Source organism: Podarcis pityusensis (genome assembly GCF_964106645.2).
Source record: "Podarcis pityusensis genome assembly, chromosome: 9".
NCBI lineage: Eukaryota > Metazoa > Chordata > Lepidosauria > Squamata > Lacertidae > Podarcis > Podarcis pityusensis.
Genome location: NC_138034.1, coordinates 73,686,501 through 73,713,529, shown reverse-complemented (window position 1 = coordinate 73,713,529; position 27,029 = coordinate 73,686,501). Strand labels below are relative to the sequence as shown.

Here is a 27,029-nt window from a genome sequence, read left to right as displayed (position 1 = left end):
GGAATGGCTTTGACTGGCCGGCTAAACCAGGTGAGGGGAGCCAGTGGGTTGCAAACCCTTCTTGAGTTAGGGACTCTGCATGCGAAGACAGGCTCTGGTGCGTTGAGCGGATGAGACCAAGAGTGGGGCCAATGGTCAAGAAGGCGGTGTCTGCACGTGATGTAGGGGGAAGTGATTCCCAGGTGGGGCTTGTCCACCTGGGAAGGAAGCCTATCTAGGAGAAGGAAAGCTCTGGTCCTAAATTTGCGGGATATCTTCAGAAGAAGGAAAATGTAAGGAGCAAACTCTAAACAAATCCACTCTGTCCCTAAGACAGTTGGATAGCGCCTTGTATATCTCTTTCCGGAAACTCCTGACCCAATTGCCTTCTCTGTTTTCCTTTGGGCCATACTTCGCAGGCTTGCTCTTGGGACACAGGTGGTGCTGTGGTCTAAACCACTGAGCCTCTTGGGCTTGCTGATCAGGAGGTCAGCAGTTCGAATCCCCGCCATGGGGTGAGCTCCTGTTGCTCTGTCCCAGCTCCTGCCAACCTAGCAGTTTGAAAGCACGCCAGCGGAAGTAGATAAATAGGTACCATTGCAGCGTTAAGGTAAACGGCATTTCCATCCATGCGCTGCTCTGGTTTGCCAGAAACGGCTTAGTCATGCTGGCCACATGACCCAGAAGCTATCTGCGGACAAATATTAATCTTTGCATACCTTCTTTTAAGTTTTAGTAAAACCTACTGAAAAAGATGCGGGTGGCGCTGTGGTCTAAACCACTGAGCCTCTTGGGCTGGCCGATCAGAAGATTGACAGTTCGAATCCCTGCAATGGGGTGAACTCCCGTTGCTCTGTCCCAGCTCCTGCCAACCTAGCAGTTCGAAAGCATGCCAGTGCAAGTAGATAAATAGGCACTGCTGTGGCAGGAAGGTAAACAGTGTTTCCGTGCTCTCTGGTTTCCGTCATGATGTCCCTTTGCACCAGAAGTTGTTTAGTCTTGCTGGCCACATGACCCAGAAAGCTTTTTGTGGACAAACGCTGGCTCCCTTGGCCTGAAAGCGAGATGAGCACCGCAACCCCATAGTCGCCTTTGACTGGACTTAATTGTCCAGGGGTCCTTTACCTTTACCTTTTTATTACCCAGGCTTGTACCCCAGAGAGATCACTTTGGCACTGCTAACACAGCCTCAGAGGCGCACTCCATTGCTTCTTGAAACACACGGGTGCCAACAACGGATGTTATTACGTGTACAGTCATACCTCATGTTATGTTTGCTTCATGTTATGTTTTTTCAGGTTGCGACCCGGAAGTACTGGAAAGAGTTACTTCCGGGTTTCGCTGCTCGCGCATGTGCAGAAGCGCTAAATCGCGCTTCGCGCATGCGCACAAAGGCCAAATCATGCTGCGCACCTGCCCAGATATGGCACTTCAGGTTGCATGCTTTTCATGTTGTGAACGGACCTCTGGAACGGATCCCATTTGCAACCAGAGGTACCACTGTATAACATATGCACGTTATACAGATAGACACCTATTCCACAGCTTGAGGTACAAGGAGCAGAATCTCCCCTGATAGTAATATAAGTGATTTTGCAGATCTATATTGGGGCAGTTAGTCTTTCAGCTAAACTGCTTCCGAGTAGTTCAGCACTTCAACAACACCTTGAACACAGCACAGTAGTTATGGGCACCAGATTGTGCATTTCCACATATTTTATTTTAGCTAAGGAACAAGCACCATCTTCTGGAGAGTTTGGGGGTTGCAGTTTGGGTGTTGTCATGCTGGCTTTGTGAGAAAAAATAATGCATGTGATTACAGGGTTTGATAATTTGTTATGTGGAAATTGAGCAATAAAAAATATTTTTTAAAAAAACAAAACAAGTAAGTTAAGCGAATCTGGATATGCAGAAGATATTCAAAATAAATTTAAAGAACTGCAGAAAGGGGGAAGGAAGTCAAGTTTTGAAATGTCAAAATGATTGCAGAATCGGTGAAATGCATATATTTGAAAAGTATAATAAATAAATAAATTAGAAAGCATTCCACACACACACCCCTTCTCCCAGAACCCGGCGGGCCTTGAAAGTAGGAGAGCAAAGAGCTCAAAGACAGAGGGCATGTAGTGGCACTCGTAGATGAGATGATGTTGATGATGAATGGGGAAATGGTAGAGACTGGAGAGTTGAGAGTCACTTGGGACAACGCCATTATCCAAGAGGCTGGGTTCCAAAGTTTCTCTCTAAATACCGGATGGTCAGAAATTTTCCTTGTCTTTGTACGTTCCTGGGCAACTGGCTGTGGGAGTTGCTTGCGAATGGAGAGATGTGCCTTTTGGTGGCCCCATCTCCTTGAGCTCACTTCAACTCTGCTTCCACCTACAGGTGCCTGGCCAGCTCCCGACGCTTGCTTCCGGGACGTCAACCGGGCGGGCGACATGTATGGCAACTGCGGCAAGGACCGCCACGGCAACTACGTCAAGTGTGCGTGGAGGTGAGTGCTGGTCTGGAATGCACCACAATATGCAGACTCTGGGCTTGTCCAGTTGACCAAAGCTGAACTCTGGCGACCTCCAGTTCTTGTTGGTCTCCCTTAAAACTACCCAACATGGCCAGCAATCAGGGATGATGGGATTGTGGTCTGGCAACGTCAAGATTGGCCACCCCAGGTGTTGAGATGCTACCCTAAATCCCCATGGAAAGGGCAGTTCTCAGCATCCCATGCCTGTCCGTCTAATCCCAGAAGAAGCCGGATGTTGTTGAACAGCAACTTCTATCATCGTCCCTGAGCACTGGCCGTTTTGGATGGAGCTGATGGGAACCGGAGTCCAAGATCATCAGGAAGGAGCTAACTTGGCTATCCCTGATCTACCGTATTTTTCGCTCTATAAGACACACTTTTCCCCCTTCAAAAATTAAGGGGAAATGTGTGCGTCTTATGGAGTGAATGCAGGCTCCTTGGCTTCAGCGATAGCAACGCGAGGCCTCCGAAGCGCGGAGGGAGAGCTCCCCCCGTGCTCCGAAGGCTTCGCGTTGCTTTTGCTGAAGCCGCCTGAAGCCCACGGAGCACAGCGCAGCGCCAACTCCCGCTGTGCTTTGGGGGCTTCAGGCAGCTATCCGCAAGCCTTCGGAGCATAGCAGGAGTTCCCTCTGTACTCCGAAGGCTTGTGGATAGCTGCCTGAAGCCTGGAGAGTGAGAGGGGTCGGTGCACACCGATCCCTCTTGCTCTCCAGGCTTCACTTCGCTGGAGAGGAGCTGCACAGTTTTCCCTCTCTGCGCAGCGCCCCTTCAGTGAAGCGGGAGGAGAAATGGAAGGGGCTCCGTTTCTCCTGCCGCTTAGCTGAAGGGGCGCTGGGCAGAGAGGGGGAGAATTTTTTTTCCTGTTCTCCCCCTCCTATGGTTCGGTGCGTCCTATGGTCCGGTGCGTCCTATAGAGCGAAAAATACGGTAATCTAAGCCAAAATAGCTGTACCCCACACTTCAGATTAAGTTACCAGGCAGTTTATACAATCAAGGGGATGGTGTGACCATGGATGTAGCCAGGATTTATGTTAAGGGGGCTACAGGACCCCAACCTGCCCTCCTCATCTGTCTGGCACTGTCTATTGCTCAGCCAGTTTGTCATTTGCAAAGACAATGTGCCCCAGCATCATCCAAGTGACTTCAGCAAGCATTTCTGTTTCCAATATTCTGATTATTTTTACTTTTAGTTAAGTATTTTTATTTATTTGCTTTATTTTTTTGGGGGGGGGAGCAGCTGTCCTCCACCCCAGGCTGGGCCCATGGGAGTGATTTCCCCCATGAAGAAAGGTTATAGCATTTGGGACTTCTGAGTTTAGAGAAAAGGTGAAGAGCCGACAAAGTTCATGAAATTGTACAGTGGGCAGGGAAATCTCTCTCTCTCTCTCTCTCTCTCTCTCTCTCTCTCTCTCTCTCTCTCTCATAACACCAGAAGTCATAAGCATTCAATGAAGCTGAATGGTGGATAATTCAGAACAGATAAAAGAATGCAGCGCAATAGTTAAACTATGAAACTCCCTGCCACAGGAGACAGGGATGGCCACCAATTAAGCAACTTCATGGAGGGGAGGGCTGTGGGTGGCGACTAGCCAGTGCTGATTTTGAAAGCCCTAAACCGCCCTGGCCCAGAATACCTGCAGGAGGTCTCCACCCCCATCATTCTGCCCGGACACTGAGGTCCCGCTCTGAGGGCCTTCTGGCAGTTCCCTCACTGCGAGAAGTGAGGTTACAGGGAACCAGGCAGAGGGCCTTCTCGGTCGTGGCGCCCGCCCTGTGGAACGCCCTCCCATCAGATGTCAAAGAGTACAACAACTACCAGACTTTTAGACGACATCTGAAGGCAGCCCTATTTAGGGAAGCTTTTAATATCTGATGAATTATTGTATTCTAATGTTTTGTTGGAAGCCCCCCAGAGTGGCTGGGGAAACCCAGCCAGATGGGCAGAGTATAAATAAATTTATTATTATTATTATTATTATTATTATTACTACTATTATTTGGAGTTGCTAGCCTTCAGGTCCTCTCCCAGCTCCGATGTTTTCGTTCCTTCTAGAGATGCCAAGTGTGGGAAGATCCAGTGCCAAAGCTCGGCTGCAAAGCCCAAAGGGACCAACACTGTTTCCATGGACACCACCATCCGCTTTAACGGGCAGGAGATCAAGTGTCGGGGGGCGCTGGTTTACGCCACCAAGGACGACGAGGGAGACATGTCCGACCCGGGGCTGGTGATGACGGGGACCAAGTGCGGAGATGGAATGGTGAGGGTTTCCCGGGAGAAACGACAGAGGCACCCAGACCTAGAGGGTGCGCTTTATAACGCAATACCAAAAGGCCGCTGCGTAAAGTCTGATGTTTTATTATGGTTTTTTAAATGTGTTAGAAGCCGCCCAGAGTGGCCGGGGCAACCCAGCCAGATGGGCGGGGTCTAAATAATTAAATTAAATGAAATTGGTCAGGAAGACCAAGACTTTAATAAGGAATAGGGAATTTTTAAAATATAATTTATCTTAAAAACCATGGTAAACAGTGAAAATTGTTAGTGGGATTGGAATAACACTTGTAATGTAATGAAGAACTGCGGACATAATGGAGATACAAAAATTTGGATTCATATAAAAGGAAAAGATTAACAAAAGGACCCACAACGGGGAGGGAGGAAGTCCAAGGGATTCTTTCGAATCTTGTTTTTACATATTATGTTATTATGTGAATGTAAATATTAATTTGGAAAATGAAATGAAATGAAATGAAATGGCGGTGTTGAAATATTGGGGCATTGCAAGCCTGTCTGACTCGGAGGCCGTTCTGATTGCAGGTGTGCAAGGACCAGCGCTGCCTCAACGCCTCTTTTTATGACCTGGACAAGTGCACCTCGAAATGCCACGGCCACGGGGTGAGTCACCGGCTGCCGTCTTAGCTTCTGTTCTGGGAAAGGGCTCTAGCTAAGGGGTGTTGAAGAAAAACAGCATCAATACACCAGTGGGAACTAGGCATCCCCTCCAAGGCATCATTTATTCATTTTTGGCTGGGTCAGGAGATCATTCTGCCTGAACATTAAGGGCTCGCAATTGCACCTTGAGCAGAATTCGAATACTGTACGAGTTTATGGAAACCGCACGGGCGCGGAGGGGCAATTTCCCAGAGGAATCTTCTTGACTGCTGTGAGGACATGATGCTAGTCCACTGATGGCCAAACTTGTCCCTCCAGCTGTTTTGGGACTACAACTCCCATCATCCCTAGCTAACAGGACCAGTGGTCAGGGATGATGGGAATTGTAGTCCCAAAACAGCTGGAAGGCCAAGTTTGACCCAGCATAGACTTGTCCTGACTGATACAATCTCTTCATTTTAAGTTGAGCGCATATTGGTGTGGTTTTTTTTGGGGGGGGTGGTGCCTGCAAACAGTGCTTTGGCAAGCCTGAGCCTCACTCCGCAAATCTTTTCCAGGTCTGCAACAGCAACCGGAACTGCCACTGTGACGCAGGGTGGGCTCCTCCGTTCTGCGAGAAGGCGGGTCTGGGAGGCAGCGTTGACAGTGGCCCTGTGCAACACGATAGTGAGTCCTGGGATGCGCTCTGTGTGTGTGTCGTCCCCGTCCCCGCTATTGCAAATCCAAAGGGTGCAATGCTCTGGAAGCCGGAGAAATTGAGAGCCCCAGGAGTGGAGAACCACAGGCATCAGGGACTGCATGTGGCCCTCCAGTCCTCTTTACGTGGCCCTCAGACCACACAACCTTCTGGAGTGTGTTTTCCTGGCTGGGATGTGTCCTTGAGAGGCAGATGTCAATGCCTCTCCGAAGATGAGAACGAGTGGATTCAAATGGCAAGGAAGGAGAATCCGACTAAACATCAGGGAAAACTTTCTGACAGTCTCTCTTCTTTGGCGATCCCTTGTAGCCGAGTAAGATTGTCTTCCATAAGCACGGTTTTAACAATGGGTCCATAAGTGACTGTGGAGGCCAATTCTGGAGCCACACGTCCTTCCACAGTGGGGACATTGGTTCCCGGGCGGGAGTTGATTATGGTGAGGCTTTGCCAAGCGTGCCTTCCTCTTAGCACGTCCTCCCTTGCGTCCTGAGTTCGAGTGTCTTCAAAGCCCATGACACCTTTGGTAAAGGCTGTTTTCCAAATGGAGCGCTCGCAGGCCAGTGTTTCCCAGATACTGCTCCGGCGGGAAAATAAATGGCGTTTCCGTGCGCTGCTCTGGTTCACCAGAAGCGGCTTAGTCCTGCTGGCCACATGACCCGGAAGCTGTACGCCGGCTCCCTCGGCCAATAAAGCGAGATGAGCGCCGCAACCCCAGAGTTGGCCACGACTGGACTTAATGGTCAGGGGTCCCTTTACCTTTACCTGGGATGTCAATCAGGTCAACCAAAGGCCTGGTTATAAAGGGATGTTTTTGCCTGGCGCCTAAAGGTGTGTAATGAAGGCGCCAGGCGAACTTCCTTGGGGAGAGCATTCCACAGGCAGGGAGCCACTGCAGAGAAGGCCCATTTAATTCCGATTAAACATCAGGAAAAACTTTCTGCTGCTTGGCAGTGCCGGAGGTTGTGGACTCTCCTTCCTTGAAGCTTTTTAAGCAGAGGTTGGATGGCCATCTGTCTCGGATGCTTTAGTTGAGATTCTTGCATGATGACTCTCAGAGTTCGTTCCAACTCTGCAGTTCTATGATTTGCTTACCTGAAAGGAGAATAGACAGGGTTCTGTTAGTGAGAGTGAAAACCAGCCTACTTGGCAAAGCCCAAATGTAAATGAGTTGCTCCACCTACTTTTGCTTCTGGCCCCTGGAAGGCTCCCCAGAAGGCAATCTGACCCTCTGGCTGCAAAAGACCCCTCCTCTTCATGCCATACCACAATCATAGGGAAGAATCGCCCCGTGTTCCTGTTTCATGGAGCTCTTGCTTGACAAAGAAATAGTGAAATATTGACATATAGTACAACAATAGCTTGTGATGCCTGGTTATAGAGAGGGAAGGAATTGGTAAATTAATTTTGGCCAGTGCAATGTGGCTATAAATTGTAATTTGCCTGCTAGAGTGATGGAGCACAGATTTTTTTTAAATACTTCTGCTGTGTTTTATGGCCTATTTATAAAAATGAACATCAGCCTCTTCAATATATCCCATGCCGTTGCAAAACGATGGGCTTCTGTACTTCCAACCCCCTTGTTTTCTGTAAGGGCAAAAAGCCCCAAGGTGGAGGTTTTCCTCCACATGCCTCTCCTTTAAGCGTGAACCTGAGAATCCAGGGTGTCCTTGTTTAATTTTATTAGGCTGTGCTGGTTCTGATGTTTTTATGGGAAAAGGAAAACCCTTCTAACCACGAGAGTTTATTAAATGGTTATTTTGCATTCTTTCCAGTAATGAAACACACCCCCACACCCCTGGATCAATGTTTTGGAAAAAAAATGCCAGATTATTAAAATTTGGTCCAAATGAGCTATATCAGTTTGTGAATCAGTTGACAAGTGAAACCAACAAATTTAATTTTGAGCTGGTGGGCGCCACTAGTTTTAGATGTCGTGTTATGCTGCTAAACCAGCCTTTACCAACTGGGGGGGCTCTCCAGATGTTTTGAACTACAACATCCACCAGCTCAGTCCAAAACACCTGGAGGGCACCAAGTTGGCAAAGGGTGAAATATTATTAGTAGTAGGAGTAGTAGTAGTAGGAGTAGTAGAATTAGAATTTGAATTTATATACCGCCCTATACCTGGACGTCTCAGGGCGGTTCACAGAATAAAATCAAGATATAAAACCATGAAATACTTAACAAAAACAAAAACAACCCAATAAGTGAAGTTCCTCTGACGATAGCAGAATAGAGCCTCCATAAATAGGAGCAGTGGTTTACTGAGTACCCAGTGATATACTGTGTGGGCAGCCGCAACAAGATTCCCCTGCTCCTGAGCCTGCAGTTGTTTTACATAAAGGTAAAGTACACTAATGCGCAAAGCATGGGAAATAAACAAGATGAGCTTGAGCTCTTGGTACAGCAAACTAAATATGACATAATAGGCATCACTGAAACCTGGTGGGATAAGTCCCACGATTGGAATGTAATAATGGAGGGATACAATCTATTTCAGAGAAACAGACCGGACAAGAAAGGAGGAGGAGTGGCGTTATATGTCAGGGATGTGTATACCTGTGAAGAGATCCAAGATTTAGAACCTCAAAGCCAAAGTGAGAGCATTTGGGTCAAAATTAAGGGAGAGAAGAATAACAGTGACCTCATTGTGGGAGTTTACTATAGATCCCCAAGCCAAACGGAGGACATAGATGATGCCTTCCTGGAACAGATGGCCAAGCATGCAAAAGGAAGGGAGAAAGTAGTAATGGGGGACTTCAATTACCCAGATATTTGTTGGATGTCAAACTCAGCCAAGAGCATAAGGTCAAACAGATTCCTCACTGGCCTTGCAGACAACTTCATTGTCCAGAAAGTGGGAGAAGCAACAAGAGGAACAGCCATTTTAGATCTGGTCCTAACCAATGTTGATGACCTGGTTAGTGGGGTAGAAGTGGAAGGATCATTTGGCGCAAGTGATCATGCTCTTCTGAAGTTTACTATACAGCGGAAAGGAGCAGCCAAGCATACTAGGACTCAATTTCTTGACTTTAAGAAAGCTGACTTCATAAAACTTAGGGAAGTGCTGGGTGAGATCCCATGGACAGTAATACTAAAAGGAAAGAGAGTTCATGATGGCTGGGAGTTTGTTAAGAGGGAGATAGTAAAAGCACAACTTCAGGCAATACCAATGAGACGGAAACATGGAAGGTGCCTAAAGAAGCCAGGGTGGCTATCTAAAGAACTTTTAACTGAGTTAAGATTAAAAAAGGATGTGTACAAAAAATGGCAAAGGGGGGAAACCACCAAAGAGGAATTCAAACAAATAGCCAGCACGTGTAGACACAAAGTCAGAAAAGCTAAAGCACAGAATGAACTCAGGCTTGCTAGAGAGGTTAAAAGCAACAAAAAAGGCTTTTATGGGTATGTTCATAGCAAAAGGAAGAACAAAGAAACAGTGGGGTCACTCAGAGGAGAGGATGGTGAAATGCAAACAGGGGACACAGAAAGGGCTGAACTCCTCAATGCCTTCTTTGCCTCAGTCTTCTCCGATAAAGAAAACAATGCCCGACCTGAAGAATTTTGAAGCAAATGATTCAGCAAAGGAAACACAGCCCAGAATAACTAAGGAGATAGTACAAGAATACTTGGCTAGTTTAGATGTATTCAAGTCTCCAGGGCCAGATGAACTGCATCCAAGAGTATTAAAAGAACTGGCAGATGTGATCTCAGAACCACTGGCAGTCATCTTTGAGAATTCCTGGAGAACAGGCAAAGTCCCGGCAGACTGGAGGAGGGCAAATGTTGTCCCTATTTTCAAAAAGGGGAAAAGAGAGGACCCAAATAATTACCGCCCAGTCAGTCTGACATCAATACCAGGGAAGATTCTGGAGCAGATCATTAAGCAAACAGTCTGTGAGCACCTAGAAAGGAATGCTGTGATCATCAATAGTCAGCATGGATTTCTGAAAAATAAGTCATGTCAGACTAACCTGATCTCGTTTTTTGACAGAATTACAAGCCTGGTAGATGAAGGGAAAGCAGTGGATGTAGCCTACCTTGATTTCAGCAAGGCATTTGACAAGGTGCCCCATGATATTCTTGTAAAGAAGCTGGTAAAATGCGGTCTTGACTATGCTACCACTCAGTGGATTTGTAATTGGCTGACTGACCGAACCCAAAGGGTGCTCATCAATGGTTCCTCTTCATCCTGGAGAAGAGTGACTAGTGGGGTGCCACAGGGTTCTGTCTTGGGCCCGGTCTTATTCAACGACTTGGATGATGGACTGAAGGGCATCCTGATCAAATTTGCAGATGACACCAAACTGGGAGGTGTGGCTAACACCCCAGAGGACAGGATCACACTTCAAAACGACCTTGACAGATTAGAGATCTGGGCAAAAACAAACAAGATGAATTTTAACAGGGAGAAATGTAAAGTATTGCACTTGGGCAAAAAAAAATGAGAGGCACAAATACAAGATGGGTGACACCTGGCTTGAGAGCAGTACATGTGAAAAGGATCTAGGAGTCTTGGTTGACCACAAACTTGACATGAGCCAACAGTGTGACGCGGCAGCTAAAAAAGCCAATGCAATTCTGGGCCTCATCAATAGGAGTATAGCATCTAGATCAAGGGAAGTAATAGTGCCACTGTATTCTGCTCTGGTCAGACCTCACCTGGAGTACTGTGTCCAGTTCTGGGCACCACAGTTCAAGAAGGACACTGACAGACTGGAACGTATCCAGAGGAGGGCAACCAAAATGGTCAAAGGCCTGGAAACGATGCCTTATGAGGAACGGCTAAGGGAGCTGGGCATGTTTAGCCTGGAGAAGAGGAAGTTAAGGGGTGATATGATAGCCATGTTCAAATATATAAAAGGATGTCACATAGAGGAGGGAGAAAGGTTGTTTTCTGCTGCTCCAGAGAAGGGGACACGGAGCAATGGATCCAAACTACAAGAAAGAAGATTCCACCTAAACATTAGGAAGAACTTCCTGACAGTAAGAGCTGTTCGACAGTGGAATTTGCTGCCAAGGAGTGTGGTGGAGTCTCCTGCTTTGGAGGTCTTTAAGCAGAGGCTTGACAACCATATGTCAGGAGTGCTCTGATGGTGTTTCCTGCTTGGCAGGGGGTTGGACTCGATGGCCCTTGTGGTCTCTTCCAACTCTGTGATTCTATGATACCCCTGACCGTTAGGTCCAGTCATGGCTGACTCTGGGGTTGTGGCGTTCATCTCGCTTTACTGGCTGAGGGGGCCGGCGTACAGCTTCCGGGTCATGTGGCCAGCAGGACTAAGCCGCTTCTGGCGAACCAGAGCAGCGCACGGAAACACCGTTTACCTTCCCGCCGGAGCGGTACCTAATTATCTACTTGCACTTTGATGTGCTTTTGAACTGCTAGGTTGGCAGGAGCAGGGACCGAGCAATGGGAGCTCACCCCGTCGCGGGGATTCGAACCGCCGACCTTCTGATCGGCAAGCCCAAGAGGCTCAGTGGTTTAGACCACAGCGCGACATAGAATCCTATAAGTGTAGCCTTGGAAGGGACCCGAGCATCATTAGCCCAGCCCCCTGCGATGCATGGCTTAGATTGACAACCTGTGTCATAAACCAAGCCCATCCCTTTATGCGCCTTGGTTTCATGACCGTTTCCTACCCCTGTGCCTCTTCCTACAGATCACGAAGCCGTCCTGATCATCCTGCTGCTCTTTTTCTTCCTGTTCCTGCCGGCTTTGTCCCTCGGACTCTATTGGTACTACCGGAGGGAAAGCTCATTGCTCAACAAGTGGTTCAAAGGCTTAAGAAAGAGCCACGAGACCTACAGGTGAGCAGAGACCCAGGAGGCTGCCTCCCCTCTTGCTCAGGATTTCCTAGGCCTTGCGCTAGATCAGAGTTTCCCAAACTTAGGTCTCCAGCTGTTTTTCTGAACTACAACTCCCATCGCCACTAGCTAGCAGGAGCAGTGGTCAGGGATGATGGGAACGGTAGCCCCAAAACAGTTTGGGAAACCCTGTTCTAGAGTGGACGTCCACTTTCGTCCTCTCGGCTGCCCCTTCCTTTGAAGGAAAACTATTCTGTAATAGAAATAAGCCTCTCGTTGCACAGAGACCAAGACATCTGGGAAAGGTCCATACAGTCATACCTTGGGTTACAGACGCTTCAGGTTGTGTTTTCTCGGGTTACGGATGTGCCGAAACCCGGAAGTACTGGAATGGGTTACTTCCGGGTTTCGGCTGTCGCACATGTGCAGAAGCGCTAAATCGCACTTTGCGCATGCGCAGAAGTCCCGAATCACAACCCGCGCGTGCGCAGAAGCGGCGCTGCAGGTTGCAAACGCTGCGGGTTGCGAACGTGCCTCCTGCATGGACCACGCTCGCAACACGAGCGTCCACTGTACTCTGCTTTACCTTCAGAAGGTCTTGGGTTCGATTTCTGCATCTCCAGGCAGGGCTGGGCATGTCCCCTGCTTGAAAACACGCAGGGCTGCTGGGAGTCAGTGTATAGACCGGGGTTCGTCAACCCAGTGCCCACGAAAGCTTTCACTGGTGCCTCTGGGGAGGTCCTGCACAGCTCCCGGGTGCAAATTCCTCCAGTGTGAATGGGTGGGCACTCTAGAGCTCAGAGTTTGCATTTGTCCCAGTTTCAGGTGGGCCTTGTTAGAAAGTTCCATTGTCCTTCTCCCACCTCTCTCTTTTTCTCCCTTCCTCCTCCGTACAGATCTGGAGGGAGCCCCCCCATTTGCCAGAAGTTAACTTCCATTCCCTTTGGTATTTCCCGGCAGGAATGGAGCTGTCAATCGGAAGGCGAATCAGGGACACTCCAACTCAGCCTTCACTTTGCAAGACATTTCCTCCTCTTCTTCCTTCTCCAATAAAACTGCGGCCAGCAGTTCCAGCCAAGTGAGTATGCTCCTGAAATGTTTTATATATACAGTCATACCTCTTGTTACGTTTGCTTCAGGTTGAATGTTTTCAGGTTGCATCCTTTGGCGACCTGGAAGTACCGGAAAGGGTTACTTCTGGGTTTCACCACTCACGCATGTGCAGAAGCGCAAAATGACGTCACGCGCATGCGCAGAAGCGGCGAATCGCAACCCGCGTGTGCGCAGACGCATCGCTGTGGGTTGCATTCTTTTCATGTTGCGAACGGGCCTCCGGAATGGATCCTGTTTGCAACCAGAGGTACCACTGTGTGTGTGTGTGTGTGTGTGTGTGTGTGTGTGTACTTTTCAGATTAATACATTTCATCAAATTTACAATCACCTTAACATTTCGAAACTTGACTTCCTTCCCCCTCTTTCCTCGGTTCCTTAAATTTATTTTTAATATCTTCTGCATATCCAAATCAACTTGATTTGCTTGTTTATTCATCCACATACTCTTGTGAGACTGAAGGTTATTATAATAATCCTGCCAATGTTCTTATCTGTTTACAATTTATCTGCATATATTCAATAAACCATTTCCATTCTTTTATTTTGTTACCTTGATTTATTATTCTTCCGGTGAGTTTTGCCATTTCCCCATATTCCATAAGTTTTTGTATTCCATTCTTCCTTTACTGGGACTTCTTCTTCTTTCCATTTTGGGGCGAGTAACATTCTTGCCGCTGTAGTAGCATACGTAAATAGAATTCTATACAGTTTAGGTAGTTCCGTCCCTATACAGTCATACCTCAGGTTACAGATGCTTCAGGTTGCATGTTTTCAGGTTATGGATGCACCAAAACCCAGAAGTACCAGAACGGGTTACTTCTGGGTTTCGGCACTTGCGCATGCGCACAGGTATTAAATCACGCTTTGCGCAGAAGTGCCGAATCGCAACCCGCAGCGCTGTGAGTTGCGGACGCTGCGGGTTCGAACGTGCCTCCCGCACGGATCACGTTCACAACCCGAGCGTCCTCTGTAATTCCCAAAAGAAAAGCTTCTGGGTTGTTTTCTCAACAAACGTTTGTATGCTCCTCAAATCTTGATGCAAGCAACCTTGAAACCGTGCCGCAAATTGGGGATTGGTTATCAGACTCTCGACTCAGGCGGTCTTCCTCCACAATGCCCAACCCTAATTTAGAAACCGCTAGAAATGTGCAGATTTTAAAATAAATGCTCATAAGAGGAGGGAACAGGATCGTGTCCACTCATTTGCACCTTCGCTCTGTGGAACTGCGGAAACTGCCTCCGCCTTAAATGAGGGGGAAATTCACCTTTGCCTTCTCTCTCTTCTCTCTACAGGCAACAAGGGGTGTTTTCCCACCCAAACCAAATCCTCTCCAAGGCGCTTCCCACCCGGTCAACGTGGTCCGCCCTCTCCGCCCTGCCCCTGCCCCAGTTGCTGCTCTCCCGAAAGACCTCAAGCCTTCCAGGCCGCCACCGCTGCCTTTCAACAAATCCCCCGCCGCGGCCGCTGGTGCAAAATTCGGTGTGCAAAACAAACTCTCTCCGCCGAAGAAGCCTCTTCCCACCAGCCCCATCAGGACCGCGTTGGTGAGTCCAGAACAGGCCTCAGGGGAGTCCACTCTTTCAAGATCCAGCTGTATTTGAACTACAGTTTCCTTCGTCCCTGACCACTGGTCCTGCTAGCTAGGGTGGGAATGTTGTGGATACTAGGAGAGAATATATTGATTAAATATTATCCTTCCTCACTCACGCTAGTGAATCAGTAGCAGAGTACATTCACCTGTATAAAGCAGGAAGCGAGTAGGTAAATTCGTTTGAATCTCTTAAGCAATCAAGTCTGGCTTGTCCAGATTGGATTTGTTCCTGGTAAATCCCCTTTGTCCCCTCTTAAAAAGAATAAAGACACAAGAGTCTTTTCTTAAAAATACAGGCATACCTCGGGTTACAGACGCTTCCGGTTGCGCGTTTTTGGGTTGCGCACCACAATGAACCCGGAAGTACCAGAACGGGTTACTTCCAGGTTTCGGCACTTGCGAATGCGCAAAACACTAAATTGTGCTTTCTGCATGCGCAGAAGCGCCGAATCGCGACCCGCACTTGCACAGATGTGGCGCTGCGGGTTGTGAATGCTGCGGGTTGCGAACGTGCCTCCCGCTCGGATCATGTTCGCAACCTGAGCGTCCACTGTAATAAGATGTTTACTTACATTCAGTTCACAGTAGGTTCCCTGAAGGCAGGCTTTAGCTTGTAGCTACAGAAGAGAAAAGCTCTGGTTTTCCCAGTAGTGATGTATGGAAGTGAAAGCTGGACCATAAAGAAGGCTGATCGCCAAAGAATTGATGCTTTTGAATTATGGTGCTGGAGGAGACTCTTGAGAGTCCCACGGACTGCAAGAAGATCAAACCGATCCATTCTGAAGGAAATCAGCCCTGAGTGCTCACTGGAAGGACAGATGCTGAAGCTGAGGCTCCAAGACTTTGGCCAACTCATGAGAAGACTCGACTCCCTGGAAAAGACCCTGATGTTGGGAAAGATGGAGGGCACAAGGAGAAGGGGATGACAGAGGACGAGATGGTGGGACAGTGTTCTTGAAGCTACGAACATGAGTTTGACCAAACTGCGGGAGGCAGTGGAAGACAGGAGTGCCTGGCGTGCTCTGGTCCAGGGGGTCACGAAGAGTCGGACATGACTAAACGACTAAACAACAAACAGCAACAACAGAAGAGAGTTTGAGTTCATCCCATATGGGGATGAGCCCATGTGCTGCTGGCCGAGAGCCAGCAGACAGCAAAATACAAGAAAGAAATGGTGAAGAAGAAGAGCAACAAGAGGAAGATGGCTGCATGACCGGCCCTTTTATGGGGTCTCCCGGGGTCACGCCCATCCACCTGTCACATGCAGGGGGAAGATGCTCCAGACAGGTGTGATAGGTAGTCCTCCTGGCTGGAATAACATCCCCCTGTGTGTCCACTCTGGGCAAACAGGAAGTGTCGTACTTGACTGCTACAGTGATGTTACACCCCACACTAGGGATGATGGGCGTTGTAACAGCTGGGGACCCAATTTTGGGAAACCGTGACCTAAAGGAAAAGTGGTTTCTTCTCACCAGGAGCTGGGGCAGTTTCCTGCTCAGAGCAACCTCTCAGTTCAGTGCTTTTATAGGACCTGGTGGGCAGGGATTGGTCCTCAAAGTCAGCTGATGGGATGTTTGGTTCACTGCTTGGATTACTTTTCATGTTAAATAAGTTGGAGTTCTTGTTATTAAATATACCAAGAAAAAAGCACACCAAGAACTCAGGCCAATGTAAGCTTCAATAGTTTCAAATGTTATATAATACTGTTTTATAAATTATAATTTATGATAATTTAGAATTTAAATGTATTTTCATGTAATATTTGATACTTCCAGATGATGAAGGTGAATACATCAAAACAGGGCCCTGTCCTGGTTTATAATCCATAACTGACTTCTGACTTCTGCTCAATGATTGAAACTAAGACTTCCACGACGAATCTGGACTAACATGAACTTACAGTGGTGCCTCGCAAGACGAAATTAATTCGTTCCGCAAGTCTCTTCGTCTTGCGAGTTTTTCGTCTTGCGATGCACGGTTTCCCATAGGAATGCATTGAAAATCAATTAATGCGTTCCTAGGGAAACCGCCTTCAGGCCAGGTCCGGGGACAGTCTGTCCCCGGACCTCTTCTGAAGTCTGGGGGGGGGGGGACAAGGGCTTTTCTTCCCACCCCCAGCATTTTAAAAAACCCCGGGACAGCGGAGGACTTCTCCGCTGTCCGGGCGATCTTAAAATGCTGGCGGGCGGCATTTTAAAATCGCCCCGGGACAGCGGAGGACTTCTCCGCTGTCCGGGGCGATTTAAAAGCCCTCCGGGACAGGCAGGCAGGGGGGAGCAAAGACTTTCGCCCCCCGCCCGCCTTCAGAAGGTGTTCCCGCCCCGCCGCCCGGCTTCGGAGCACCGTTCCGAAGCCGGGCGGCGGCGGGAGGTGTTCCCTCCCCCCCGCCCGGCTTCGGAGCACCGTTCCGAAGCCGGGCGGCGGCGGGAGGTGTTCCCGCCCCGCCGCCTGGCTTTGGAGGAGCCTTCCGAAGCCCGGCGGCGGCGGGAGGTGTTCCCGCCCCACCGCCCGGCTTCGGAGGAGCCTTCCGAAGCCCGGCGGTGGCGGGAGGAGGTGTCCCCGCCCCGCCGCCAGGCTTCGGAGGAGGTCCGAGGACAGTGGGGAAGACCCGCTGCGCTTCCCCGCTGTCCCTGAGATTTCCCTATGGGCTGTCGTCTTGCGAAGCAAGCCCATAGGGAAATTCGTTTTGCGAAGCGCCTCCAAAACGGAAAACTCTTTCGTCTAGCGGGTTTTCCGTCTTGCGAGGCGTTCGTCTTGCGGGGTACCACTGTATCTCTACTCATAAACTCTTATCGCTAATTCTGTAATGAATTATTGTGTTATACATATTTTTATGAGTTTGAGTTTGTGATCTCTGTTGGAGTCTGTAATCTCTATTTGAGTTTGTAATCCTTGTCAGAACACATACTTTTGAATGGATTATATTTTGTTACTATTGATTTGTGAGTAGGGACCACTCCCACTATTGAAACTTACATTGGCCTGAGTTCTTGGTGTGCTTTTTTCTTGGATTACTTTTCACGTCACGATGGAAGTTTATTAAATTTGCACTGCCCGGAGAAGGCGGATAGAGATTCTCCGTATTACACTACACGAGACAGGTAATGAAGCTGACAGTTGGAAGACTCAGGACAGATAAAACGCACAGCGTCATAGTAATAGAAGGGCCGCGTAGGAAGGGACCACAAGGCTCATCTAGTCCAACCCTTGAAATGCAGAAATCTTTTTGTCCAACGTGGGATTAGAACCCACGAACCTGAGGTTAAGAGTCTCATGCTCTACCGACTAAGCTATTCCAGCAGTGCAAGGTCACTGCAGGAGGCAGTGATGGTCACCAACTTGGATGGCTTTAAAAGAGGGTTAGATATATTCATGGATGAGGAGAGGGCTACTAATAGCTATTGGCCAGGCTGGCTATTCCTTGACTTCCTAATCAGAAGCAACAACGCTTTTGAATACTCGTTGCTGGGAACCACAGGAAGGGAGAATTGCTCTTGTGGTCGAACCCTGCTTGCTGGTTTCCCAAAGGCCTCTGGTTGGCCACTGTGAGAACAGGATTCTGAACTAGTTGGGGCATTGGCCTGATCCTGTCCTCTTCATTTGGCAGTCTCTGACCATGTTTCCTTCCCTGCTAGGTCGATCCAAAGCAGAGGCCGCCACGCCGGCCGCTCCCGGGGAACCCCCTCCTGGCGAAAGAACTGCCGCCAGCTCAGGGTCAGGCCTTGCTGGTCATGGTGCCTCCAGCCAATGCCAAGCCCGCAGGTCTCAATGCCACGAGCCCCCTCTCCAGACCGCTGAAGTAAGTTTGTTTATCTATTAATTTGCTCAACACATTTATCTACCACTTGATCATTAGCACCTCTAAGTTACCAAGGAAGCCAGACAGCAAGGATTGGAGTTACCACAGAAGTGGTGTGGTGGGAGCAAGGAGGGAGCTGCTGTTGGAAGAATACAAGGTAAAGGTAAAGGGACACCTGACCATTAGGTCCAGTCGTGGCTGACTCTGGGGTTGCGGCGCTCATCTCGCTTTACTGGCCGAGGGGTCTGGTGAACCAGAGCAGCGCACGGAAACGCCGTTTACCTTCCCGTCGGAGCGGTACCTATTTATCTACTTGCACTTTTTGTGCTTTCGAACTGCTAGGTGGGCAGGAGCTGGGACCGAGCAACGGGAACTCACCCCGTCGCGTGGATTTGAACCGCCGACCTTCTGATCGGCAAGTCCTAGGCTCTGTGGTTTAACCCACAGCGCCACCTGCGTCCCGTTGGAAGAATATAGATGGGCAGAGACTGCAGTATCAAGCAATCATCTGGGGGTTCTGGCCAACTGTTTCCCCTGGAACCATGTCTAGGCTTAAGAGTTCTTGTATCATTTTTAGGAGTTCTGAAAGAAAGCACCTTGTGGGCTTTTCGCCTTGGCAGTTTGTGTTTATGTGGTCTGTTGGAGACTCTGTTGGGGTTAAGCTCTGCACAGAAAACAGCTGTTTAGCAGAGTTGCCTTTACTAGGCAAATACCAACATAGACCACTTTCCATGCACACACTATTTGCCGGTGTTACAAGTCATCTCCTCTCTCTGAGCCCAGAGAGGGTCTTTTGCTTCCAAGTCCTTGGTTCACTTGCTTGCAAAGTCCTATAACTGAGAGAGTGTTCTTGAGTTATGAAGTCTGGCAATTTTCCAACTCATGACCAGGAAAGTTGGTGTAGTGCCTACCCCTGATATGGGTATAGGAGCAACAGAATCTGTTTCCAAACCATTAACGAAGACTCTTTGTTTTTTCCCCTCCACACAGGCCGGTGCCACCTCAGAGGTGAGTAGGACCTTGCCCCTGCTGCTGTTGGGGGGAAACCCCATTTCCTGCTCTCCTGATGTTTGCTTCTTCTGCTTTTATTGTGCATTACGGAACTCTTTTCTGTACGAGGGTCGAATTCCCTCATGTGAAGCCTTCCAGCGGATGAGGCCTTCAGCGCCATTGGACTACAACCCTGATAATTTATTCTATTCATTTATTTATTAAGTTTCAATACCACCCTTCCTTTGAGGACCCTAAGGCAGTTTACAGGATAAAAACACAAAAAGACACAATAATAATAATAATATAATAATAATACCTTTATTAACATAATAACAGACAAAACAATACTTCCCCAACAGTTTAAAAACCTCTAGCTCAGGGGTCAGCAAACTTTTTGAGCAGGGGGCTGGTTCACTGTCCCTCAGACCTTGTGGGGGGCCGGACTATATTTTTTTGGGGGGGGGGGGGTGAACGAATTCTTATGCCCCACAAATAACCCAGAGATGCATTTTAAAGAAAAGGACACATTCTACTCATATAAAAATATGCTGATTCCTGGACCGTCCACAGACCGGATCCAGCCCCCGTGCCTTAGTTTGCCTACCCATGCTCTAGCTTATTCAGTTAGCCAAAGGCCTGGGGGAAGAAGAATGTTTTCACCTGACATCTTAATATATATATTAAAGACACCAGGGAAGCCTCCCACATACAGCGACTGCAGATAAGCCTTTGCTCTTGTGTTGCCACCCTCTGGACCTCTCATGGAGGAGGCACACAAAAAAGGGCCTCAAATTATTATTATTATTATTATTATTATTATTATTATTATTATTATTTATACCCCGCCCTCCCCAGCCAAGACCGGGCTCAGGACGGCTAACACCTGGTATAAAAACAAATTGATCGAAATACAACTTAAATACAAGATTAAAATACAACATTAAAACATTAAAATACAGCCTCATTTCAATGAGGATTGCAGGGTCCAGGACAGTTCATATGGGGAGAGGCGGTCCTTGAGGCATTGTGGTCCTGAGCCATTTAAGGATTTATAGGTCAAAACCAGCACTTGGGGCCCAGAAATTAACTGGCAGCCACTTACGTCAGGTGTGGTATACTCAAACCCTGGTGAGGAACCTGGCTGCTGAATTCTGTATGGGCTGAAGTTTCTGAACCACCTTCAGAGGCAGCCCCATTGCAGTAATCGAACCTAGAGATTACCAGGGCATAGATCATAGAATCATAGAGTTGGAAGAGACTACAAGGGCCATCGAGTCCAACCCCCTGCCAAGCAGGAAACACCATCAGAGCACTCCTGACATATGGTTGTCAAGCCTCTGCTTAAAGACCTCCAAAGAAGGAGACTCCTCCACACTCCTTGGCAGCAAATTCCACTGTCGAACAGCTCTTACTGTCAGGAAGTTCTTCCTAATGTTTAGGTGGAATCTTCTTTCTTGTAGTTTGGATCCATTGCTCCGTGTCCGCTTCTCTGGAGCAGCAGAAAACAACCTTTCTCCCTCCTCTATGTGACATCCTTTTATATATTTGAACATGGCTATCATATCACCCCTTAACCTCCTCTTCTCCAGGCTAAACATGCCCAGCTCCCTTAGCCGTTCCTCCTAAGGCATCGTTTCCAGGCCTTTGACCATTTTGGTTGCCCTCCTCTGGACACGTTCCAGTTTGTCAGTGTCCTTCTTGAACTGTGGTGCCCAGAACTGGACACAGTACTCCAGGTGAGGTCTGACCAGAGCAGAATACAGTGGCACTATTACTTTCCTTGATCTAGATGCTATATTACAGTGGTGCCTTGCAAGACGAAATTAATCCGTTCTGCGAGTCTCTTCGTCTTGCGGTTTTTTCGTCTTGTGAAGCACGGCTATTAGCGGCTTAGCGGCTATTAACGGCTTAGCGGCTTTAAGAAAAAGGAAACAAACTCGCAAGAACTCGCAAGACGTTTCGTCTTGCGAAGCAAACCCATAGGGAAATTCGTCTTGTGGAACGACTCAAAAAACGGAAAACTCTTTCGTCTTGCACGTTTTTCGTCTTGCGAGGCATTCGTCTTGCGGGGCACCACTGTACTTCCCTTGATCTAGATGACAGAAGTTAGGCTAACCGTGTCCAGATAAGGGTGCAGCTGGGTCACCAGCCAAAGCTGATGGAAGGCACTCCAGGCCACCAAGGCCACCTGAGCCTTGAGCGACAGCAGTGGACCCAGAAGTACCCTCTGTGGTGTGCAGTGAAATTTTTCGTAGGGGAACAGCTAGGGCCAGAGGCATCACCTTCCGAGGGGGTTGAATGACATGCACATGAGAGTCCTAAGCGGGGCAGAAACTTATTGGGCTTTGGGAAGGAGGTGCCGGGCCTCTGGCAGGATGTAATAATAGTAATAATAATAATAATAATAATAATAAATAAATAAATAAATAAAAAATAAAAATACCCCCGCCCATCCGGCTGAGTCTCCCCAGCCACTCTGGGCGACTCCCAATCGAGTGTTAAAAACAACACAGTATTAAATATTAAAAACTTCCCTAGACAGGCTGCCTTCAGATGTCTTTTAAAAATAGGATAGCTTCTTATTTCCTAGGCATCTGCTGGGAGGGCGTTCCACAGGGCGGGTGCCACCACAAAGAAGGCCCTCTGCCTGGTTCCCTGTAACCTCATTTCTCGCAGTGAGGGAACTGCCAGAAGGCCCTTGGCGCTGGACCTCAGTGTCCGGTCTGAATGATGGGGGTGGAGACGCTCCTTCAGGTATACAGGACCGAGGCCGTTTGGTAGTAGGTGAATAACAATGTAGGACAGTGATCCCGGATAATCTGATTGTTTCGCTGGAATCTTCTTCAGCACAACCCATAGATTAGAAAAATGCACAAGGAGGAATGGTCATAAGGATATGTAATATGTAGTATGTTATTCACTTACTACTTCGGCACCATGAACGCCTAAAATGTTTTACCGCTTAGCCCACAGGATAGCATCTATTACTTTGTTTCAACTATAGACTTATTATACTTCTACGGACTTTCAAAGATTGACAGACGTGTGTTCATTTGATTTCAAATATATTAGAGAATTTACAAGTGTACACATTTTGTTTTTGTTGCACTAAATCGTGTATATTATGCCATAAGAATTGCAGTGCTATCTAGTATGCTGGTCTTCGTGTTGCTTGTATTGTTTGTTGTGTTAAGTTTGCAACACAGGGGTTTGTTGTTCTCTATTAGCCTAGGTGCTGGGCTGCTTTCCCTCCCCCTGTAACCTATCAGCTAACATGGCTTACTTGGGACTCTGCAGTTCATCTTGGTTCTCCTGATGTCCTCCTGACTTGTGCTGATCATCTTCTTCTGCTTCTTTAGACCCGTTCCAGGCCTGAAAGTCCAGACAGCGTCCTTCCCTTTTAAGAAATGACAACTGTGGAAACGAGAGTCCCGGCTGACCCTCGTCAGGTTCCTCCTTCCTCATTTGCACTACTCCGGCCAACGCGGGGAATTTTTGCTACCAAAGACTGTTTGTTTTTGTGTTTTTTTAAAGAGAGAAAATAGGAACTGTTCTCATCGATAACGAAGAAGGGAGGGGGTGGAGACTGGGCCCAGGGGGAAAAATGGTACTTTTGTGTGATGGCTGGCTTTGGGGATTTGGGACAAAATAAGTGACTGGGGGAGAAGTTTCATTTTGACGTGCTCGCAGACCGCTGCCCATCAAGGACTTAACGTCTGCCTACCTCCGGAAGCAGGTTTTTGCACTGAGCCTAGTTCTGATCCACACCAACTGCCCGCCAGCTGTGGACTGCTGTTAGCTACCTCTGTGTTTTGCACAACTTCACGGGATGCACAACCTCTCTCTCTCTCTCACCGCTGGAATCTGAGTGCTGGACATCATCCCCTTTATAGCTGGCATTACAAAACTTTGGTGGGACTGTTTTCTAAAAAACGGATGGTGCCCTTGGGGCAAAGCAGCTGGGGCTGATGGGAGGTGTAGTCCGAAACATCTGGGTGGGGGCACCAGGTTGGGAAAAGCTGGTGAAATGCTCTCGCTGGGTTTCAGTTTCGGCTGGCGCATGGTGCCAACGCCTGCCATTTTGTTCCACAGCTGGCTGCCAGGGTGTCCGGTTTCCAAGCAGAAAGACCCAAATTCAGTCCTGGACATCTCCGGGTTTTAAAAGGGAACAGGGCAAAATGTGACTCTCCTCTATCTGAGCCCCTGGAGAATTGCTGCTGCCAGTCAGAACTGGTAATTATGAACCAGACAGATTTATAATCTGACCTGGTACAGAGCAATTCTCAATGTTCCAGGCAGTGGTGAGACTTGTGACGCTTATGACAACGGTGAGTTGTGTGTCTCCCGTCGCAGAAGAGACAACCCATGCAATCTCACAACCCACTAAGTGCAAATGCTAAGACCCAGAGCAGACCACGTGTTTGCCGCATGCTTGCCCATCCTGAAATAGTTGCTAAAGGGCTGACAAGCGTCACCTGGGGTAGTGGCATTTAAGGATGCTCTTGGCTTACACCCCATCTCCAAGCTCAGGAGAAGGCTGGGCTGTCCTCCATCTGGCTGTCCTGTACCTCCAAAGCCTGCCCACGCTGTCAAGGGTGACCCCCAGTTTGGAGGGAGTTGTGTGCGCACCATGCTCAGAGAGATGACCCTCTGCCCTCTTGCCTTCTCAGGAAGTGTTGGGGGGCTCAGCGTGCTCCCCAGAAAGGAGAATTTCATTTCCCCCACCCCTGGTCGTTTCTCACATTGGTTTCCTGAGCTGGAGACAACCTCTGTTTAGGTGCCTTTCAGTTAACAAGAAAGAAAAAAAGGAAAAGATGGAAAAGAAAAGAGAAACGCAAGATGGGTTATTTTTTTTTGGTGCTCAAGTAGTTGATCCCAGGTCATCTTCCTCCACGAAGCATCCTTTGCCTCTCTGGGGTTTCCTCCGTCCCTGGAAGGGATGAACTGATCCCTGAGTCTCAGGGCTTCACTGAGCCTGTCTCCAGCCCTAGGACTCCTCTTGTAACAAAAATAGGAAAGACGACTCACTGAGACCGTGACGAGTGCCTTTCCCCTTCCAACCAACAACCGCAGTCAATGTCCAACATCCTAGGGTTGGGGCCTGAGAATGTGACTTTTGGACAAATATGAAACCCATCTCTGTATTCAGAAGCATCAATGAGTTCTTGGTGGGAGCTGCAATGCCTTCTCCAGGGACTGACATTTTTTTCCTGTGAAACCATAGTGGGCGGGTGGTTTTTCTTGTCTTTTGGGGAATGACTCCACCACATTGTGAAGAGGTTATTCCCTCTTGGAGTTTGCGGCTGGGCCACTCATCTGGTCGAACTTGACATTGCCCTCTTCTTTGCTAAGCCAAGGCCTGCATTTCTGCTTTCAGTGCACGAGGGCGGAACTCAGAAAACTTAACCCTGTAAGAGCTTCGGGGTTTTTTAATTAAAAAAATTGAAAGTTTCTGGATCTCAGGATGCCGTAGGAGGAGATTGCAATTCAAAACCGATTCCACTCATGACTCATGTATTATTATTATTTTGTTGTTGTTGTTTAGTCGTTTAGTCGTGTCCGACTCTTTGTGACCCCCTGGACCAGAGCATGCCAGGCACTCCTGTCTTCCACTGCCTCCCGCAGTTTGGTCAAACTCATGCTGGTAGCTTCGAGAACACTGTCCCACCATCTCGTCCTCTGTCATCACCTTCTCCTTGTGCCCTCCATCTTTCCCAACATCAGGGTCTTTTCCAGGGAGTCTTCTCTTCTCATGAGGTGGCCAAAGTCTTGGAGCCTCAGCTTCAGGATCTGTCCTTCCAGTGAGCACTCAGGGCTGATTTCCTTCAGAATGGATCGGTTGGATCTTCTTGCAGTCCATGGGACTCTCAAGAGTCTCCTCCAGCACCATAACTCAAAAGCATCAATTCTTTGGCGATCAGCCTTCTTTATGGTCCAGCTCTCACTTCCATACATCACTACTGGGAAAACCATAGCTTGAACTATACGGTGAAGCTCTGCAGTCTGCACATCCCAGTCCAAAGGCTGCACCCCAGCCTCTTCTGCAGTATTTTTAGGAAAACCCAAGGCAAGCATCTCAGATTGTGCAGTGAACTTTCTTGGGGTGGTAAGTCGAGTTCAGAAGACAGAGAATAGGGTCAGGGAGCAGAACTGTCAACTTTTCCCTTTTCTTGCGAGGAATCCTATTCGGAATAAGGGAATTTCCCTTAAAAAAAGGGAAACGTTGACAGCTATGTCAGGGAGGGTGTTGCAAATGGTTGCGGGGGTGAGATTTCAGTGCCTCGCACAGTTCCTGATTCCTCTCCCTGACCTTACACTCCTTCCCTCGTCCCTCCCACTGCCTTTCATATTGGCCTTGCATATTGCTGGAAATCTCCAAAGGTTTTCTTCTTCTTTAATTACGGCTTTGCAGGTGTGCATCGTCGGCATCAATGCAGTCCTCCCAGGGTGTGGGTTTCCCTCCTGTTCCTGTTGCGGTGCCTTCGCCAAAAGAGGTTCTCCTCCGTGGGCACTGAGGGGTCTGCAGGAGGCCCTGCCAATTTTGCACCCAGTTGGTGCACATTGGGAGCGGGAGGGCAGAGAGCAAGGAACCAACAGCTCTGGAAGGATAAGAGAAGCTGGACACAAATGCCACCAAAACTCCTTTTGATGTTCAGTGAGCGAGCCAAAGAATGAAGACATTGGGACAGTTCTGAGACTTGAAAGATTGGAAGGCTCACAAGCATTGTGGTTGGAGAAGGTTGGGTGAGAGTCTACTCCTGGATTCGAGGTGTCAGAGCAAATGGCAGGCAGAACAAGTGTTGGTTAGCACAAAGGCAGGAAGGTAGGTGGGGGCTGGCCGAGTGTGGACTGAGCTGGGTGGGGCAGGGCCCCGTTCACCCCCAATGCACACCAGCCTTCTGTTGCAACTTCTGGTGGTCTCTAGCCACAGTTGGCGTTTCAGATGAGCAAGCAGGATCTTGCCTTTGACGTGTGGTTCAAAGATGGCGAGTGGTCCTTCTCCTCTCTGTGTTCGGCGCTCCTGTAGGTCTGAAGCCGCAGTGTTTCTGCTATGCACCTTTCTGCAAAATGTTTGTGCCTTCAACATGAGGACTTTGGAACCCCCGTTTCCCTTCTGAAGGGCAACAAGGAAATAAAGGGCTTTTTCTTATTTAAATCTAGATGGGTTCGTGTGTGCCTCTTTTTTTATTTAAAGTTTTAAAATCACAGTTATTACACCACCATCAAATGTTAAGTGCCATAAGTCATAACGACAGGTTCCAATACATTAAATCCTTCCGCTATATATTAGAAAGATTAATTTAAAGCAAAATGCATTTTCTGGTGCTTGGTTTTTTTGGATATGGAGCAATAAGCCAAGCTTTCTTTAATCTTCTGCGAAGATATTTAGGGTGCTGGGCCCAGGGGTAACCCATGAGACGTGGTCCAGGACCGGTCCAGAATCCAAAGGTTCCACTGGGAGAGAGTCTGACAGGGCCAAGGACACGAGGCAGGAAACAAAGACAGCTACAGGATCTAGTAAACAGCAATGTTGCTCCCGCAACCTGGGGCGGGGTCTGACAGCCTTTTATCTCTGACAGAGTAACGGTTGGTCCTGATCTCCTGGCGACTCACCTCCCTGTCTCACCCGAAGGCGAGCA

General features: G+C 48.4%; 1 protein-coding gene across 2 annotated transcripts in view; it reads left to right on the top strand.

Annotated features, from left to right (window-relative positions):
- The window catches only part of ADAM33 (ADAM metallopeptidase domain 33), a 101,023-nt gene extending 74,474 nt beyond the window's left edge, over positions 1-26,549 (top strand). For both annotated transcript variants that reach the window (XM_081020733.1, XM_081020732.1), the window contains exons 15-24: positions 2,365-2,473; positions 4,554-4,758; positions 5,316-5,393; positions 5,948-6,056; positions 11,748-11,895; positions 12,853-12,970; positions 14,299-14,550; positions 18,233-18,396; positions 19,387-19,404; positions 22,749-26,549. In XM_081020733.1, coding sequence (XP_080876859.1) covers positions 2,365-2,473; positions 4,554-4,758; positions 5,316-5,393; positions 5,948-6,056; positions 11,748-11,895; positions 12,853-12,970; positions 14,299-14,550; positions 18,233-18,396; positions 19,387-19,404; positions 22,749-22,800 — 1,253 coding nt within the window. In that variant the 3' untranslated portion in view covers positions 22,801-26,549. The remainder of the gene's footprint in view (positions 1-2,364; positions 2,474-4,553; positions 4,759-5,315; positions 5,394-5,947; positions 6,057-11,747; positions 11,896-12,852; positions 12,971-14,298; positions 14,551-18,232; positions 18,397-19,386; positions 19,405-22,748) is intronic.
- Positions 26,550-27,029: the final 480 nt, after the last annotated feature.